Source organism: Schistocerca serialis, chromosome 9 (genome assembly GCF_023864345.2).
Source record: "Schistocerca serialis cubense isolate TAMUIC-IGC-003099 chromosome 9, iqSchSeri2.2, whole genome shotgun sequence".
NCBI lineage: Eukaryota > Metazoa > Arthropoda > Insecta > Orthoptera > Acrididae > Schistocerca > Schistocerca serialis.
The window spans coordinates 426,617,188-426,637,379 of NC_064646.1; the positions used below are offsets into that span (position 1 = coordinate 426,617,188).

General features: G+C 43.0%; 1 protein-coding gene across 1 annotated transcript in view; it reads left to right on the forward strand.

Annotated features, from left to right (window-relative positions):
* The window catches only part of LOC126419759 (uncharacterized), a 316,376-nt gene that overhangs the window by 171,819 nt on the left and 124,365 nt on the right, over positions 1-20,192 (forward strand). Inside the window, exons 8-10 of the mRNA XM_050086933.1 lie at positions 19,004-19,227; positions 19,369-19,471; positions 19,626-19,753. Coding sequence (XP_049942890.1) covers positions 19,004-19,227; positions 19,369-19,471; positions 19,626-19,753 — 455 coding nt within the window. The remainder of the gene's footprint in view (positions 1-19,003; positions 19,228-19,368; positions 19,472-19,625; positions 19,754-20,192) is intronic.

The following is a 20,192-nucleotide window of genomic DNA, read 5'->3' on the forward strand; positions in this document are numbered from 1 at the left end:
ACATGTATTAACTTATCTAAAAACAAAGATGATGTGACTTACCATACGAAAGCGCTCGCAGGTCAATAGACACACAAACAAACACAATCATACACACAAAATTCTAGCTTTCGCAACCAACGGTTGCTTCATCAGGAAAGAGGGAAGGAGAGGGAAAGACGAAAGGATGTGGGTTATAAGGGAGAGGGTAAGGAGTCATTCCAATCCCGGGCGCGGAAAGACTTACCTTAGGGGGAAAAAAGGCCAGGTATACACTCGCACACACACCCATATCCAACCACACATACACAGGCACAAGCAGACATTTGTAAAGGCAAAGACATTCGGCAGAGATGTCAGTGGAGGCAGAAGGACAGAGGCAAAGATGTTGTTGAAAGACAGGTGAGGTATGAGCAGCGGCAACTTGAAATTAGCGGAGGTTGAGGCCTGGCGGATAACGAGAAGAGAGGATATACTGAAGGGCAAGTTCCCATCTCCGGAGTTCTGACAGGTTGGTGTTAGTGGGAAGTATCCAGATAACCCGGACGGTGTAACACTGTGCCAAGATGTGCTGGCCGTGCACCAAGGCATGTTTAGCCACGGGGTGATCCTCATTACCAACAAACACTGTCTGCCTGTGTCCATTCATGCGAATGGACAGTTTGTTGCTGGTCATTCCCACATAGAAAGCTTCACAGTGTAGGCAGGTCAGTTGGTAAATCACGTAGGTGCTTTCACACGTGGCTCTGCCTTTGATCGTGTACACCATCCGGGTTACAGGACTGGAGTAGGTGGTGGTGGGAGGGTGCATGGGACAGGTTTTACACCGGGGGCAGTTACAAGGGTAGGAGCCAGAGGGTAGGGAAAGTGGTTTGGGGATTTCATAGGGATGAACTAAGAGGTTACAAAGGTTAGGTGGACGGCGGAAAGACACTCTTGGTGGAGTGGGGAGGATTTCATGAAGGATGGATCTCATTTCAGGGCAGGATTTGAGGAAGTTGTATCCCTGCTGGAGAGCCACATTCAGAGTCTGATCCAGTCCCGCAAAGTATCCTGTCACAAGTGGGGCACTTTTGTGGTTCTTCTGTGGGAGGTTCTGGGTTTGAGGGGATGAGGAAGTGGCTCTGGTTATTTGTTTCTGTACCAGGTCGGGAGGGTAGTTGCGGGATGCGAAAGCTGTTTTCATGTTGTTGGTGTAATGGTTCAGGGATTATGGACTGGAGCAGATTCATTTGCCACAAAGACCTAGGCTGTAGGGAAGGGACCGTTTGATGTGGAATGGGTGGCAGCTGTCATAATGGAGGTACTGATGCTTGTTGGTGGGTTTGATGTAGACGGACGTGTGAAGCTGGCCATTGGACAGATGGAGGTCAACGTCAAGGAAAGTGGCATGGGATTTGGAGTAGGACCAGGTGAATCTGATGGAACCAAAGGAGTTGAGGCTGGAGAGGAAATTATGGAGTTCTTCTTCACTGTGAGTCCAGATCATGAAGATGTCATCAATAAATCTGTACCAAACTTCGGGTTGGCAGGCCTGGGTAACCAAGAAGGCTTCCTCTAAGCGACCCATGAATAAGTTGGCGTACGAGGGGGCCATCCTGGTACCCATGGCTGTTCCCTTTAATTGTTGGTATGTCTGGCCTTCAAAAGTGAAGAAGTTGTGGGTCAGGATGAAGCTGGCTAAGGTAATGAGGAAGGAGGTTTTAGGTAGGGTGGCAGGTGATCGGCGTGAAAGGAAGTGCTCCATCGCAGCGAGGCCCTAGACATGCGGAATATTTGTGTATAAGGAAGTGGCATCAATGGTTACAAGGATGTTTCACGTGGGTAACAGATTGGGTAAGGATTCCAGGCATTCGAGAAAGTGGTTGGTGTCTTTGATGAAGGATGGGAGACTGCATGTAATGGGTTGAAGGTGTTGATCTACATATGCAGAGATACGTTCTGTGGGGGCTTGGTAACAAGCTACAATGAGGCGGCCGGGATGATTGGGTTTGTGAATTTTAGGAAGAAGGTAGAAGATAGGGGTGCGGGGGGTCGGTGGGGTCAGGAGGTTGATGGAGTCAGGTGAAAAGTTTTGTAAGGGCCCTAAAGTTCTGAGGATTCCTTGAAGCTCCACCAGGACATCAGGAATGGGATTACCTTGGCAAACTTTGTATGTGGTGTTGTCTGAAAGCTGATGCAGTCCCTCAGCCACATACGCCCGACGATCAAGTACCACGGTCATGGAACCCATGTCCGCTGGAAGAATGACGATGGATCGGTCAGCCCTCAGATCATGGATAGCTTGGGCTTCAGCAGTGGTGATGTTGGGAGTAGGATTAAGGTTTTTTAAGAAGGATTGAGAAGCAAGGCTGGAAGTCAGAAATTCCTGGAAGGTTTGGAGAGGGTGATTTTGAGGAAGAGGAGGTGGGTCCCGCTGTGACGGAGGACGGAACTGTTCCAGACAGGGTTCAATTTGGATAGTGTCTTGGGGAGTTGGATCATTAGGAGTAGGATTAGGATAATTTTTCTTCATGGCAAAGTGATATTTCCAGCAGAGAGTACGAGTGTAGGACAGTAAATCTTTGACGAGGGCTGTTTGGTTGAATCTGGGAGGGGGGCTGAAGGTGAGGCCGTTGGATAGGACAGAGGTTTCGGATTGGGAGAGAGGTTTGGAGGAAAGGTTAACTACTGAATTGGGGTATTGTGGTTCCAGATTGTGTTGATTGGAATTTTGAGGTTTTGGAGGGAGTGGAGATGGAAGTGGGAGATTGAGTAGATCAGAGAGACTGGGTTTGTGTGCAATGAGAGGAGGTTGAGGTTTGCTGGAAAGGTTGTGAAGGGTGAGTGAGTTGCCTTTCCAGAGGTGGGAAACCAGGAGATTGGATAGTTTTTTGAGGTGGAGGGTGGCATGCTGTTCTAATTTGTGGTTGGCCTGTAGGAGGATGCTCTGAACAGCCGGTGTGGATGTGGGAGAGGAAAGATTAAGGACTTTTATTAAGGATAGGAGTTGACGGGTGTGTTCATTGGCTGAGTTGATGTGTAGGTGAAGGATTAGGTGGGTGAGGGCAATGGATTGTTCAGTTTGGAGCTGGTATAGGGACTGATGGAAAGAAGGGTTGCAGCCAGAGATGGGAACTTTGGGGGTAATGCCAAATGTCAGACAAGCCTGAGAAAATAAAATACAGGAGCGTAATCTGGCTAGGGTGAAGGCTTGTTTGCGGAGGGAATGTAAATAAAACTTAATGGGGTCGTTGTGGGGGTGTTGTGAGGGTGACATGGTATTGGAAGGTGGAAAGTGTAACATGAGGCTGAAATGAAAATGAAAATAAAAATATATGGGGAGAGATAAAGGCGAACTAGAAAGCAACTGGAGATCTGGTGTGAAAAAAGGCGAAAAAGTGTTGGTTAAAGCTGGGCTGTGTTGATCCTGTGGTGAACTTGGGTTGGTAGACAACGATGTGCATAAAGGTTAGGTGGTTGTGTTGCCACCAAAACACGTTAAAGGGTGGAGAAATTCGGGAAAATTTCGAAAAAACTACGTGTAAATGTATTAAAAGGAGTGGTTTTGTGATGGCAGATTATGAGAATGAGGCTAACAATTGTCTGACGAAGAAATAATGACGTTAAAACCTGTGGGAACCGGCTAAAAATGATCAATGATGTGGGAAAAACGCAAATGGAAATAAAGCGAAAGTTATTAGAACTAGCCGAAATGGTTGTTTAATAGGTGAAAGGAACTGTTTGTGAACTAGAAATGGTAGATTTTATAGCAGCGGTAGTGTTGGAAAAAAAAAATGGTTGTGGTTTGGAAGTGGGTTACGTATTATTGAGTATATATAGGTGGGATAAAATTGTATAGTAGATTACGGTAAAAAGGAGAAGGTGAATACAAAGTGAACCTACTGGCAAAAACAGAAAGAGAAAATAAGATGACAGAAAAGATTTCGAAATGCAACAGTGACAATAACAAACGTAATTGTTGGGTTCAAATTAATGATATGAATATAATAGAGGGAAACATTCCACGCAGGAAAAATATATCTAAAAACAAAGATGATGTGACTTACCATACGAAAGCGCTGGCAGGTCGATAGACACACAAACAAACACAATCACACACACAAAATTCAAACTTTCGCAACCAACGGTTGCTTCATCAGGAAAGAGGGAAGGAGAGGGAACGACGAAAGGATGTGAGTTTTAAGGGAGAGGGTAAGGAGTCATTCCAATCCAGGAAGCCGAAAGACTTACCTTAGGGGGAAAAAAGGACAGGTATGCACTCGCACACACACACATATCCAACCGCACATACACAGACACAAGCAGACATTTGTAAAGGCAAAGAGATTCGGCAGAGATGTCACCGCTCAGCCACAGCTTCCCAAAGTAAGCCTGTTGGTTTGAGGCCTCCAGACTCCTCCCGCAGTTGAGGCGACTCCTCTGGAACAGCTGAGGCGCTGGGAGTCCCTGTCCACTGATGCTCCAATGACTCAACAACAGCAAACTGAGACTTCCCTAAAATTACCCAGTGCCAACTCCCCAAGACACTATCCAAATTGAACCCCGCCTGTAACAGTTCCGTCCTCCGTCACAGCGGGACCCACCTCCTCTTTCTCAAAATCACCCTCTCCAAACCTTCCAGGAATTTCTGACTTCCAGCCTTGCTTCTCAATCCTTCTTAAAAAACCTTAATCCTACTCCCAACATCACCACTGCTGAAGCCCAAGCTATCTGTGATCTGAAGGCTGACCGATCCGTCGTCATTCTTCCAGCGGACATGGGTTCCACGACCGTGGTACTTGATCATCGGGCGTATGTGGCTGAGGGACTGCATCAGCTTTCAGACAACACCACATACAAAGTTTGCCAAGGTAATCCCATTCCTGATGTCCTGGTGGAGCTTCAAGGAATCCTCAGAACCTTAGGCCCCTTACAAAACCTTTCAACTGACTCCATCAACCTCCTGACCCCACCGACCCCCTGCACCCCTATCTTCTACCTTCTTCCTAAAATTCACAAACCCAATCATCCCGGCCACCCCATTGTAGCTGGTTACCAAGCCCCCACAGAACGTATCTCTGCATATGTAGATCAACACCTTCAACCCATTACATGCAGTCTCCCATCCTTCATCAAAGACACCAATCACTTTCTCGAATGCCTGGAATCCTTACCCAATCTGTTACCCACGTGAAACATCCTTGTAACCATTGATGCCACTTCCTTATACACAAATATTCCGCACGTCCAGGGCCTCACTGCGATGGAGCACTTCCTTTCACGCTGATCACCTGCCACCCTACCTAAAACCTCTTTCCTCATTACCTCAGCCAGCTTCATCCTGACCCACAACTTCTTCACTTTTGAAGGCCAGACATACCAACAATTAAAGGGAACAGCCATGGGTACCAGGATGGCCCCCTCGTACACCAGCCTATTCATGGGTCGCTTAGAGGAAGCCTTCTTGGTTACCCAGGCCTGCCAACCCGAAGTTTGGTACAGATTTATTGATGACATCTTCATGATCTGGACTCACAGTGAAGAAGAACTCCATAATTTCCTCTCCAACCTCAACTCCTTTGGTTCCATCAGATTCACCTGGTCCTACTCCAAATCCCATGCCACTTTCCTTGACGTTGACCTCCATCTGTCCAATGGCCAGCTTCACACGTCCATCTACATCAAACCCACCAACAAGCATCAGTACCTCCATTATGACAGCTGCCACCCATTCCACATCAAACAGTCCCTTCCCTACAGCCTAGGTCTTTGTGGCAAATGAATCTGCTCCAGTCCGTAATCCCTGAACCATTACTCCAACAACCTGAAAACAGCTTTCGCATCCCGCAACTACCCTCCCGACCTGGTACAGAAACAAATAACAAGAGCCACTTCCTCATCCCCTCAAACCCAGAACCTCCCACAGAAGAACCACAAAAGTGCTCCACTTGTGACAGGATACTTTGCGGGACTGGATCAGACTCTGAATGTGGCTCTCCAGCAGGGATATGACTTCCTCAAATCCTGCCCTGAAATGAGATCCATCCTCCATGAAATCCTCCCCACTCCACCAAGAGTGTCTTTCCGCCGTCCACCTAACCTTCGTAACCTCTTAGTTCATCCCTATGAAATCCCCAAACCACCTTCCCTACCCTCTGGCTCCTACCCTTGTAACTGCCCCCGGTGTAAAACCTGTCCCATGCACCCTCCCACCACCACCTACTCCAGTCCTGTAACCCGGAAGGTGTACACGATCAAAGGCAGAGCCACGTGTGAAAGCACCCACGTGATTTACCAACTGACCTGCCTACACTGTGAAGCTTTCTATGTGGGAATGACCAGCAACAAACTGTCCATTCGCATGAATGGACACAGGCAGACAGTGTTTGTTGGTAATGAGGATCACCCTGTGGCTAAACATCCCTTGGTGCACGGCCAGCACATCTTGGCACAGTGTTACACCATCCGGGTTATCTAGATACTTCCCACTAACACCAACCTGTCAGAACTCCAGAGATGGGAACTCGCCCTTCAGTATATCCTCTCTTCTTGTTATCCGCCAGGCCTCAACCTCCGCTAATTTCAAGTTGCCGCTGCTCATACCTCACCTGTCTTTCAATAACATCTTTGCCTCTGTCCTTCTGCCTTGACCGACATCTCTGCCGAATGTCTTTGCCTTTACAAATGTCTGCTTGTGCCTGTGTATGTGTGGTTGGATATGGGTGTGTGTGCGAGTGTATACTTGGCCTTTTTTCCACCTAAGGTAAGTCTTTCCGCTCCTGGGATTGGAATGACTCCTTACTCTCTCCCTTAAAGCCCACATCCTTTCGTCTTTCCCTCTCCTTCCCTCTTTCCTGATGAAGCAACCGTTGGTTGCGAAAGCTAGAATTTTGTGTGTATGATTGTGTTTGTTTGTGTGTCTAACAACCTGCCAACACTTTCGTATGGTAAGTCACATCATCTTTGATTTTAGAAATATTTTTCCTGCGTGGAATGTTTCCCTCTATTATATTCATATCATTAACGTGTATTAACTGGGATATCTGATCATTTGGTGGTGTATGTGAGGTTTGCCATTTAATTTATGGCAAATTGTGACAATTTCTGAAGACAAAAATAAGGTATTCTATAATTCCAGAATAGAGACACTGAAATGAAATGAAATGGGGTGTGGTAGGGGCCTCCCAGTGGGTAGACCCAATTGCCTGGTGCAAGTCTTTTGAGGTGACATCACACTTTGGTGACTTGTGTATTGATAAGGATGAAATGATGATGATGAAGACAACACAAACACCCAATCCCTGAGCAGAGAAAATCTTCAACCCAGCCGGGAATCGAACCCGGGCCCCTTGGCGTGACAAGCTGGCATGCTGTCCACTCAGCTGTAGTTACATAATTGCAGTGTGATACATCACCAGCATACTGGTGATGCTGTTTGTATACAGTGTTTTGTATTGACTTCCTACAAATGCTGTATTATGCTTTTTTGTCAGTGTAGCCCTGCAATCCGAGGTTTTAAGTTTCCCTATGAAGCCCTCTCTTGTTGCATTTGACCTTGAAAATAATGTTTTCACTTGTCAAGATATTGACAGCTGTCAAAGATGTCCCCAGACTGCAGTTCTGTAAGTTGTTTGAACATCGTTACTGTTGTTCCTTGATGTTTTATCTGTTGTAACATTTCTTTATTTATTTATTTTTTTTAAGAGGGAGTATTCAAAACTGGATTTGTGTCATTAATAAATCTTTTGACATATGTTTGTCACTCCATCTTTGTCACCTTTTCCTTATGAAGGAATAACTTGACTGTAACCAGTATGGACTTGAAGTTCACTCCCAAATGTATAATAATTTAGAAACCATTTAATTTGATTACACGTGTACTCAGCACAATTTGGATCAAAAGACTATGCATTTTTGATGACATATGTGTCTGTGACAGAGTGTTGTTAAAATGAGATACTGACCTTGCCCTGTTGACATAAAGTTTCTACCACAGCTCATTTTTTCCATGACCAGGTTTACTTCTTGTTTTTTATTTTCATATTGTTTGTTTATTTTTCTCTGTACATTGAGGGGTTTCTTGAAATGTGTGTTTTTATGTTGTTTACTGACAAAAAGCATCTCCTTATTAGCATCTTCCTGTAAATTGTATGGTTTTAGTTCATTAACACTCTTAAAGTAAACTTGGCCAGAGTTTCTTGACCCATATGAGTTAATTTCCACCAACTGAAGAACGCAGTTATAACTTTTTGACAACACAGTTAGTAATTTTGTTATCTCCATATGTCTTGAATGGGACAGATATTGGTAAATGTGATGTATGTGTGCAGACGAACAAATGATTACAGTTTCAGAAAAATTAGAGGATTTATTCAAGAGAAAGAGCTCCACAAGTTGAGCAACTCAATAACAATTTGATCCAGGTTTGGTCCTTGTGCAAGCAGTTGTTCAGTTTGGCATTGCTCGATGGAGTTGTTGCAAGTTCTCATATTCTATCCATGTGGTACATTAGATCATCAAAATCTTGAGCTGGTTGGAGAGCTTTGCCCATACTGCTTCAAATGGTCTCAATTGGGGAGAAATCCAGTGAACTTACTGGTCAAGGTAGAGTTTGACAAGCATAAAGATAAGCAGTAAAAACTCTTGCCAGGTATGGTATTGCTGAAATGTAAGACCAGGAGGTCTTGCCACGAAGGGCATCAAAACAGCGGTATGTCAATGATATTCTACTACCTGTTTTGTTGCCCTTCATGGCAAACCATCCTGGACTTGTGCATTTTACCAGGATAATACCTGTGCACACACAATGAGAGTTTCTACTGCTTTTCTTTGTGCTTGCCAAAACCACCCTTGGCCAGCAAGGTCACAGGATTTCTCCCCAACTGAGAACATTTCAAATTTATGGGCAGGGCCATCCAACTACATTGAGACTTTGATGATGTGACACACCACTTGTACTGATGAACTGCTGTGGTGTAATGGTGCCACAGATGACAGCTTAAGTGGTCCTGCTATGAAAAGAAATGGCACATGATTATTCCTGGTTGTCAGGCTGTATGGTGGAAGACAGACAGGTTTGTATCCCACTGCTGCCCAGGATGGCTCCAGATATGTCTTCAGCCTGGAATCTCATTGACTGAAGAAGTTTCTTCCATTTCAAACTGAGCCCAGGTAACCAGCAAAGACATGTCAGGAGGCATCCCAGACAGTGATGGAATACCAACCTGATTGTCACCTGCCACACAGCCTGACAAGCAGGAATGATGGTTTGGGATGTCATTTCTCTTCATAGCAGAAGTGCTTTGATTGTCGTATGCAGCAACCTTCCAGGACAGCGGTATGTCAATGATATTCTACTACCTGTTTTGTTGCCCTTCATGGCAAACATCCTGGACTTGCATTTTTCCAGGATAATACCTGTGCACACACAATGAGAGTTTCTGCTGCTTTTCTTTGTGGTTGCGAAAACCTCCCTTGGCCAGCAAGGTCACAGGATTTCTCCCCAACTGAGAACATTTCAAATTTATGGGCAGGGCCATCCAACTACATTGAGACTTTGATGATGTGACACACCACTTGTACAGAATTTGGCATGTTATACCCAGGAAGGCATCCAATAAGTCTGTCAGTCAGTGCTAAGCAGAATAAATACTTGTACAAGGAGCAGAGGATGATCAATGCATTATTGACTTGCTTGATCTATGTAGCTCTTTCTCTTGAATAAATCATCTAATTTTTCTGAAATTGTAGTCATTTGTTTGCCTAATTTTTATTTTGGCTGGAATCACACCCATGGTAAATTTTTTGAATAATGCTACTATCATCTGACTGTAATAATTTTTATTTTATTGTTATATGAATCAGGTTTTGGCCTTAGACAGTTTTCAAGTACAAAAACTGGAATAAACAGTAGAAGCATGATTCGAAAAAACAAGAAACAGAAATAGTGTATAAGTACCATGATTCTCTACGTTGTTTGTAAGTCAAAGGACATCAGATTTTTATGAAATAAAAGTCCTTGTTGAAAAAGCATATCTATTCATATTGGTGAGACTTGTCATTAGTAAATGTGAGAACATCTATAAAGTGCCTAAATGTATTGTAAACTTTCATTTCTGGTCCCTATAGCATAGCTGTTATACGAAACTGCTAACGAATAACAGATAACTGTTTATTGGTTAGCCAATTCACAGTGTCCAGTGGGCACAATATTTCGGTAATCAGACGTGTTGCCATCATCATGTGTGCTGATGAACTGAGATTCTGAGGATGCACAGCCATGTTACATCCCCATGTCCCCTGAGCCATTGCCTCCACTATCTGTGCCCGTGGCCACACATTGGCAGTCATGGAGATGCTAGTGTTGGTGTCTGTACCACAGACAGCACTCATGTAGGTGCTCTTCCCACCTTGATCACCAGATTATTTTGTTTGATGAGATTTTCTTAATGAAACACAGTGCTGGTTCACAAGTCTCATTAAGATTATAGCTATAACCTTGGTTGATGAGGTCATCCCTGGTGAGAATCTCTATGGCCTCTCTAATGTTGCTGTCCCACTATTTGGAAGTCTATGACAAGATCCAGGCACATTTTTACTTCCTTACATTATTCTCAGGCAAACAATGTTCTGTGACTGCTGACTTGGGATATGTCAGTTGAGTGTGTCTCCCGTTTCCTCAGAAATGAACTCTGATGGTGCCCACTGTCTGTCCAATATATTTATATTTCCACATTCACATGGAATCTGGTACACGAGGGGCTTCCACACCCCAAGATCGTGTTTGACACTTTCCAATAATTCTCATATTTTATTGGGCAGGCAGACAGACAGTTTTTACTCAGTGCTACTTAAATATATGTCCAATTTTTCCCGACATTGCACCAGTGTATGATATAAAGGCAGTGGCTATCTCTTCCATTGTGACTCCTTACATCTCCACAGGTTGTACCGTTGTGGTGAGGTAGAGAGTGCACCTAATCTGCCATTCTGGATACCTGTTTTTTCAGAATACAGTTCTGAGGTGTTCTAGCTCCTTGGGTAGACTCCCTGCATCTGAGGCAGTGCACACCCTGTGTACTAGTGTTTTTAGTACCCATTTCTCTGTGAGGGGTGATGGAGCTCTCTGCATGCAGATCCCAGATGGTGTACATTTTTTTCTGATATACACCATTGGCCAGAGTGTCATCAGCTCTTCTATTCACCATTACACCCAGAAATGGTAATTTTCTTTCTGCTTTGGTCTGCATAGTGAATTTGATGCTTGGATGCATGGAGTCCAAATGTGTAAAAATGTCGAGTCTCATGGGGCCAGATGATGAACATATCATCCATATAATGGAAAAAACATGTGGATTTCCACTTGGATGATTCCTGGGCTCCCTCCTTGAAGTACTCTGTATACCCCTGTTGAGAGTAGGCTGCCCATTGTGGCTCCTTATATTTGTTCACAGTATTACGCATTAAACAGAAGAAACATGGAGATCAGGACATGCCAGCAAAGGTCAATGGTCCTGTCATCAAATTTCTACCTTATAAGCTCTAGTGACTCTTATGGGGGCACCCTGATGAATAATGAAATGAGGACAGAACTCAACAGGATATCTAAGTCTTTTGCTCTGAAGTTATTGAGGTGTTTTACAAAACCCACTGAATTGCGGGCATGATGAGGACACTCACCCACATAAGGGCTTAGTATTTCCATCAGGTCTGTTGCCAGCAAATATGTTGGTGCCCTAATGCTGCTGACAATCATTGTGGATTTTGGGAGTCCATAAAGTCTTGGTAGTATGGGTCCTTGAGGACTGCCTCTGGTAAATCTGAGTCCTTAAGAAGCACTTTAGTTTTGTTCTCTATTTCCTTTCTGGGGTCAGCATTGATCTTCCTGTAGGAGTCATCATCTAGAAGGCTCTGCATCTTCTCAGTGTAGTCCTTGTGGGAAAGAACAACAGTAGCACTGCCTTTGTCAGTAGGTAAGACAACAGTCTCAGGGAACTCTCCCAGATCCCACCAGCTGCTCTCTCTCTCTGCTGATAATGTTTGACTTTGTAGGATTTGTTCTTGTCAGAACATGGTAGGTTTTCTGACATACATCTTCAGCATCTTCAGGCAGTAGTCACACAGCAACCTGTTCAACTGTGCTTGCATCACCCGTGATTTGTGTGAACTTATGGGTGGGAGCAAAATTAAATTCCTTCTCCAGAACAGAAACCGCTTCATCACTCGGCTCCTTGTCAGTCAGATTGATGACTGACTGTCTTGCATGAGGTTTGCAATGATGGTTTGTCAGACAGATGTGAGAATTGTGATGTATGATGTGCTGTGGCCTACCTATGGATGAAATTGGCTGCCACCCAGGTAACATCATCAAACCAGTCTGAGGTACAGGAAAACTAGCTGCACCTGAGATGATGTATGCCCCATGTGCTAGAGTTTTTACTATCCTATTCCTCTGTGAAGGGTGGTGGAAGCTGTCTGCTTGCAAATACTGGTCTGTCTGTGTTTTTTTCTGATACATACCATAGCTTATGGTGTCATCAGCTCTTCACTTCACCATGATGTCCAGTGTGGTGTGCATACTGTAAGACCTTCAGTACACACATCATCAGATTATTTGACTTGTCGCTATAACTAAGTAGGCGAGTGTCAGCAATATGTCTCGTGATCTTATCGTGGCATGTTTATCTTCTGCCGTTAGGTCAGATGATAGAAATGCCACTTGCATGCTTAGAGTAGCAGATTGATGGTGACCAACTTTAAACAGAACTTGATTAACTTTCACACACATTTATGAAAATAGTAACAAGCATAAACCTTATGTAACTTGATTCTGGATGCTATTTACAATTGACAATCTGAAGTTCCTTTGGCCTTGGTACATTAATCTTATTCTCACATATCTCTGGTACTTGACAAAGTGTCTATACATTTATCTTCATGGCTATGTACAGGAATATGGTAATCTTATTAGGTGCAGACTGAAACTTGCCTATAGACTGGTACAGACTAATGCAGACTGGTACAGACTGGTGGAGACAAATGCAGACTGACAAATTGGAGGTCTGTGGACTCATTATAATACCTCGCGCATTCAGGTATCACTGCAAGAGTGTGATCCATGAGGAGAAAAGGTTCTACATTAGCTGCAATCTCATTGGCTGCGTTACATATTAATATGCAGATCGGCAGAAGCAGAATTTGGTCCATCTCTAAGGCAGCGCCATCTCATAGTGCGGAGATGGACAAGTGCTGTGCCTGCGCTGTTGTGCTTAATGGGGCGCGCTCTAGTGGGAAAGTTGTGTACGTGCTGACTACGTGGAACTATGTAGACAACATCCAGGAATGGTAACTTTCCTTCTCCTTTGGTCTCCATAATGCATTTGATAGTGGGATGTACAGAGTCCAAATGTGTAAGGAAGTCAAGGCATTTGTCTCTTCCAAGGGGCCAGATGATGATTGAGTCATTCATATAATGGAAAAAACATGCAGGTTTCCATTTGGATGATGCCAAGGCTTCCTCCTCAAAGTACTCCATATACAAATTCGCAACCACAAGTGAGAGTGGGCTGCCCATTGCAACACCTTATGTTTGATTATGGTATTCTCCATTAAACAAAAATACTTCTTCCCCAGGAGCTGGAACACCTCAGAACTGCATTCCAAAAGAACAGGTACCCAGAATGGCAGTTTAGGCATGCTCTCTGTCCCACCATTACAGTACAGCCTTCGGAGATGAAAGAAGTCATGGTGGAAGAGACAGCCACTGCCTGGTGAACTATTGAGAAAAATTTGATGCATATTAAAGAAGCACTGTGTAAAAATTGTCTCTTGCACATGCAATGAAACATGAGCATTATTGGAAAGCATCACACATGAACTCAGTTTGCAGAAGACTGATGTATACCAGATTCTGTGTCAGTGTGGAAAGACATGTATTGGACAGACAATGTGCCCCATCAAAGATCATTTCCTGGGAACCAGACGCACACTCAACTGACATATCCCAACAATTCAGCAGTCACAGAGCACTGTTTGCCTGATAATATTGAGAGGGAATTAAAATGCACTCAGATCTTGTCACAGGGACAATATCATTAGAGTCCATAGAAATTCACACCAGGGATGATCTCATCAACCAAGATTGCAGCTATAATCTTAGTAATATTTGTGAACCAGCACTAAGTTTAATTAAGAAGACTCACATCAAACAAACCGATCTGATGACCGGCATAGACAGAGCACCTACATTAACACTACCACAGATGCTGATTCTAGTCCCTCCATGAATGCCAATGCAAGGCCACAGGTGTGGACAGTTGAGGGAATGGCTCACAGGGTGAGGAGGTATAAGCCAGAGGTGTGCCCTCAGGAGATCAGTTCATCAATGCATCTGTCATGCTAACCTGTATGGTCACCAAATATTGTGTGTGTTGGATGCTATGAACAAGTAGTACTCCTGTGGACTATTCAATCAACAAATGGGTTAGGAGAAACTGAAAAATCCCATCATATACCTTAACAGGAAGGATATGTGCCACAGCATGAAGAAATTCAACAATATGTGCCATCTGCTGAGTGCTCTTGCATTTCTGAAGAGATGTCATGCCATCGTGTTGTACCGAACTTTGCTAAGGTTAAGCATCACATCAATTCTGCAGCAGCCAGGAGAATTAAGAAGCAGGGCAGTCTTGCCTTGCTATGTGAGATGATGCACCTTACCCACTGGAGCCTTGAGTATAACTCTCAGGAACTATTCACACTACATTTGGAACTGCCCAGTCAATTTAATTTCTGGATCTGGGACTAGATTTATGGTGTTACCTGGTTGGCAGCTGAAGGCCACAGGGCATCAAATATCAAAATTCTCAATTCTCTCTGACAAATCATCTGTGGATGAATGTGACAGACAATAAGCTGAGTGACGATGCAGCTTCAGTTGTGATGAAGTAACTTAACTTTGCTCCCACCCGTTAGTTAAAACCAGTTGCCGACATCATCAGCACAGTTGAACAGGTTGCAGTGCAACTACCACCTGAAGTAGCTGAAGAAGTACATTGTGAAACCTACTGTGATCTGGTGAGAACAAAGCCTACAAAGTCAAACATTACCAGCAGAGAGAGGGCAGCTATTTGGCATCTGAGGGAGTACCCTGAGACTGTTGTCTTACCTGCTTTCAAAGGCAATGTTACTGTCCTTTCACAGAAGGGCTATATTGAAAAGATGCAGAGTCTGCTAGGTGACAACTTGCATAGGAAGATCAGCACTGTGCCCAAAAAGAAGGTGGAGAACAATACTAGGGCTTTTCTCAATGACTCAGATTTACCAGCAAAGATGCCAAGGAACTATTACCTTTAAGATCTGTACTGCCAGAACTTTATGGACCTCCTAAAGTCCACAAAGATGGGGCAGGATTGGGCCCTATTGTCAGCAACATTAGGGCAACTCCATATTTGCTTGCAAAATACCTGATGGAAATATTACACCCTAATGTGGGTAAATTCCCTCAATATGTCCACAATTCTGTTTATTTTGTAAAACATGTTGATAACATCAATGTGGTAAGTTTTGACGTCATTTCCTTTTTCACCAGGGTGCCTCTATAAGTGTCAGTAGAACTTATTGATCAGAATGTTGATGAGAAGTCCACTGACCTTTACAGGTAAGGCCTGATCTCCATGTTTTTTCTGTTTAATGGGGAATACTGTGAACAAATGGAAGGAGTTACAATGGGCAGCTTACTCTTGCCTATGCTCACTTATTTGTATATGGAGTACTTCGAGGACTGAAGCCTGGCATTAGAGAGGTCATAGAAATTCACATCAGAGATGACCTCATCAACTGAGATTGCAGCTATAGTCTTAGTAATGCTCAGAAATCAGCACTAAATTCACTTGAGAAGACTCTCAGCAAACAAAATTATCTGCAAGCAGGGCAGACAGAGCACCTGCATCAACACTAACACAGACATTGACACTTGCATCTCCATGAACACCAATGCATGTCCGCAGGTTCAGACTGCAGAGTGACTGGCCCATGAAGCAAGTCACCTGCATGCCTTCTGGAGCTCAGTTCATCAGTGCACCTGTCAATGGTGACATGTCTGTTGTGCCCATTAGACACAGTGAACTGGTGGTACACCCATAGACTGTTTGGTTAGTGAAACTATTCCTCTTGTTCCACTTCTACATCTACATATATACTCCGCTAGCCACCAAGCGGATTGTGGCAGAGGGCATAATTCACGTCAAAGTCATATTCCCCCCCCCCCCACCCCCACCCCCCCTCCCCACCCATCCACCCACCCACTCACCCACCCTCTGTTCCACTCACGGATCACGTGAGGGAAAAACAACTGTCTGAACGCCTCAGTACAAGCTCTAATTTCCCTTATCCTTGAATGGTGATCACTGCGCAATTTGAAAGTTGGTGGTAATAATATATGCTCTACATCCTCAGCGGAGATCGGGTTTCAGAATTTAGTGAGCAGCCCATTCCGTTTAGTGCGCCGTCTATCTGCAAGAGTGTTCCGACTTTCTATGAGATTTGTAATGCTCCTGCAATGGCTAAATGTACCAGTCATGAATCTTGCCACTCTCCTTTGGACCTTCCCAATCTCTTGAATCAGACCCAACTGGTAAGGGTCCCATAGAGACGAGCAATACTCTAAGACTGGACAAACCAACATATTGTAAGCTATTTCCTTCGAAAAGCACTGCATCACTTCAGGATTCTACCAATAAACCCCAATCTAGAGTTTGCCCTACCAGTTACTTGTGTATTCTGATTATTCCATTTGAGATCATTTCGAATAGTCACACCCAGATACTTGACAGATGTTACCACGTCCAAAGACTGGGCATTTATTTTGCACTCATACATTAATGGGGATTTTTGCCCTGTTATACACAGTAGGTTACACTTACTAATATTGAGAGATAACTGCCAGTCATTACACCATGCATTAATTTTCTGCAAATCCTCATTGATTTATTCACTACTTTCCTGTAGACTACAGCATCATCAGCAAAGAGTCTAATGCCGCAGTCATTACCATCAGCCAGATCATTTATGTAAATCATAAAAAGCAGCGGACCTATTACCCTGTCCTGGGGCACCCCTGAAGTTACACTTGTTTCTGTTGAAGTCACCCCATTCAGGACAACGTACTGCTCCCTGTCTGTTAGAAAAATTTCCGTCCAACCACATATGTCATCAGATAGAACATAAACATGCAATTTTGGAGCAAGCAACAGTGCAGAACTGAGTCAAACATCTTTCGAAAGTTGAGAAATATGGCATCAACCTGGGAGCTGGTATCTAGAGCCTGTTGTGTATCATGCACAAAGAGGGCCAGTTGTGTCTCACATGACCACTTTTTCCAAAAACTGTGCTGGTTTCTGCAGATGAGCTTCTCAGAGTCTAGAAAGGTCATTGTGTCTGAACACAAAATATGTTCCATGATTCTACAACAGATTGATGCCAGTGAAATTGGCCGGTAATTTTGTGCATCCGATTTTCTACCCTTTTTATAGATTCTTCCAGTCCCATGGAACTTCCTGTTGTTCCATTGATCTCTGATAGGTGATGGATAAGAATGGTGCTATATTTGTAGCATAGTCACATAGTCAACATACAATCTTACAGGAATACCGTCTGGGCCAGATGCCTTCCTAGCATCTAAGGATCTTAACTGTTCTACAATACCAGATACACTAGACACTATGTCAGCCATCCTTGCATTTGTTCAATAATTGAAAGGGGGAATGGTGCTGCAGTCATCTACCGTAAACAAGTTTCTGAAAGCTAGGTTTAGAATTTCAGCCTTCTGTCTATACTCTTCAGTTACATTACCCATACTGTCAGCAAGAGAAGGTATTGAATTATTTGTAGCGTTCATAGATTTTACGTATGACCAAAAATTTTTGGGGTTATTTTCAGAATCTGCAGATAAAATATTGCTTTCAAATTCATTAAAAGACTCTCTCATTGTCCTTCTGACAGCTGCTTTCATTTCGTATAATTTCTGTTTGTCAATGGGGCAGTGACTATGTTAAAAACGACTGTAGCTGGGTAACTTCATTTACTAATACCTGATTGATCTTGTTCCCTGCAACCTTTTGCAAGATGAAGACACCTGTTTTTTCAAACCTTTTTCAAAATGTATCTGTTATCACTTGGTAAACAGGATTTTTTTATTTATATTTAAATGTATTTCTATTTTGGTGGACATTTGATTTACACACACATTCAACAAATGATCAGATTTCTAGCTGAGATACTTAACTGGTGCTGAATGAGACCCAGTCTCATGGAAACATGGTTTGTACATACTATTATTTTTACATAGTTCTCTACATGATTTTTTTTGGCAGAAGCAATCTGCAGAGTGATTCCTTGATCCTGTATCTGGCATTTTCATGAAACTGAGAACATAAGGCAATCTGTAGCATTTGAAAAATGCATCTTTCCCTAAGCACTCTTTTGCTGGACAAGTTTGAGAACCACAGTTGCATTGTTAATTTAGTTGTTGCACTTATAAATGAGGATTCATTGTTGACGTTTGAAATGTGCATATGTTTATTAATGATAAAATATTGCTAAAGTATTTAAAAAGATGAGGATTAAAATGTGTGTGTCATAGTGATATCTTGTAAAATCTTTTACTTCCACCATGAAAATGCAGTCATGTGGACCCACTGGATACCTTGGTGGCACTTCAGATGATGTATTTCTTGATGTGGCTACAAACAAGTTCTTGGATAAAGTTACATTTTTGTAGTTTGGAACACCCAGGCAGCACCTGAAAACCTTCAGGTGAGAAAGCACCCAAATGTGCTGAAGCCAAACAAGCCAGATAATAGTCTCCCATAAATAAGCACAACTGTTTAAAACATTATATTCAAGAAACTTTACTAACAAATAGCTTAAAGCTGTCACTGTCTGAGTACAAATCTGCTTGTCAAATACACTGATTGTTGTTAATTGCTCTAAAGTACAGCCAGAGTAAGTAAACTGATACTAATAAAACAATCCATTTTAACAGGTGTGTACAGCAGAGATCCTGACATTGAAGTATTTATTGACATCAACAGTGTCACTGAACTCAAAAGTCACTCTGTAGGTTCAGAATTGCTCTTAGGTGCCAACATTTCACTGACTGAAACAATGAATTTGTTTTATGATCTTGCGAGATCAAATAGCCAGTTCTCCTACACAAAAGTGATTGCAGATCATATTGATTTAATCGCAAATGTTCCTGTGAGAAATGTAAGTATGTTTTATTAATTTTGCAATTTTTTGGCAATATTAATTTATTGTATACATCAATGCAATCAGTAGTTGTATTAGTCAACAATAAAGTTTGAAGTTAATATTCAGAAATTATTGTAATTTTCATTATCTTTGCAGACAGGAACATTAGCCGGTAATCTGTCAATAAAACACGCACATCCAGAATTCCCCTCTGATGTCTTTCTCTGCCTTGAAACTGCTGGTGCCCTAATTACTATAGGTATGTAAGGCTTTATTTTAATAATTACAGAAACTTAACTTTGTAGAAGCATTGTATTTGATACTGAAAAGTACTGTAAGTGAAAATTTGTATGTATCAGCAATTTCTGGAAGCTATAACAAGTAAAACATGAATCCTTTTTTTTTTTTTATAGTTGAAAAATCTGGATCAGAGCAAAGTGTCAGTCCAGAAAATTTTCTGAAAGTAGATATGAACCAGAAGGTTATAAAGAATATAAAACTCCCATCTTATGATTCTTCATACTATTTCCGGAGCTATAAGGTATGATTATTTTATTTGTCTTTCCTGAAAGTATTAGCTTTTTACTATGGTGTATATTTTACATGAGGGCAGATGCAGAACCATTATTATTTTGTGCTGTTCCAGCACACACACACACACACACACACACACACACACACACACACACACACACACATTGCGACTGTCATCTTTGGGCACTGTATCTGAGGTGAGCTGCAATCTACCTGGAATGGGTAGCTGGTATAGGGAAGAGATGTGGATCAAGGAAGGAGTGGGGGAAGATGATAGTGTTGCTTGTGGGAGTTCGCAGGGGCATAGTGGGGACATGATAGGGCTGCTAAGTGCAGGAGGCTGTGCTGGGGGAGGCCAGGTGGGGGTGGGGGGAGATACAAGTAGAGAAGAGGAGGAGACTATGTAAGTATGTTGGAATAGAGCATGTGTGCCGTATTGGAGCAGG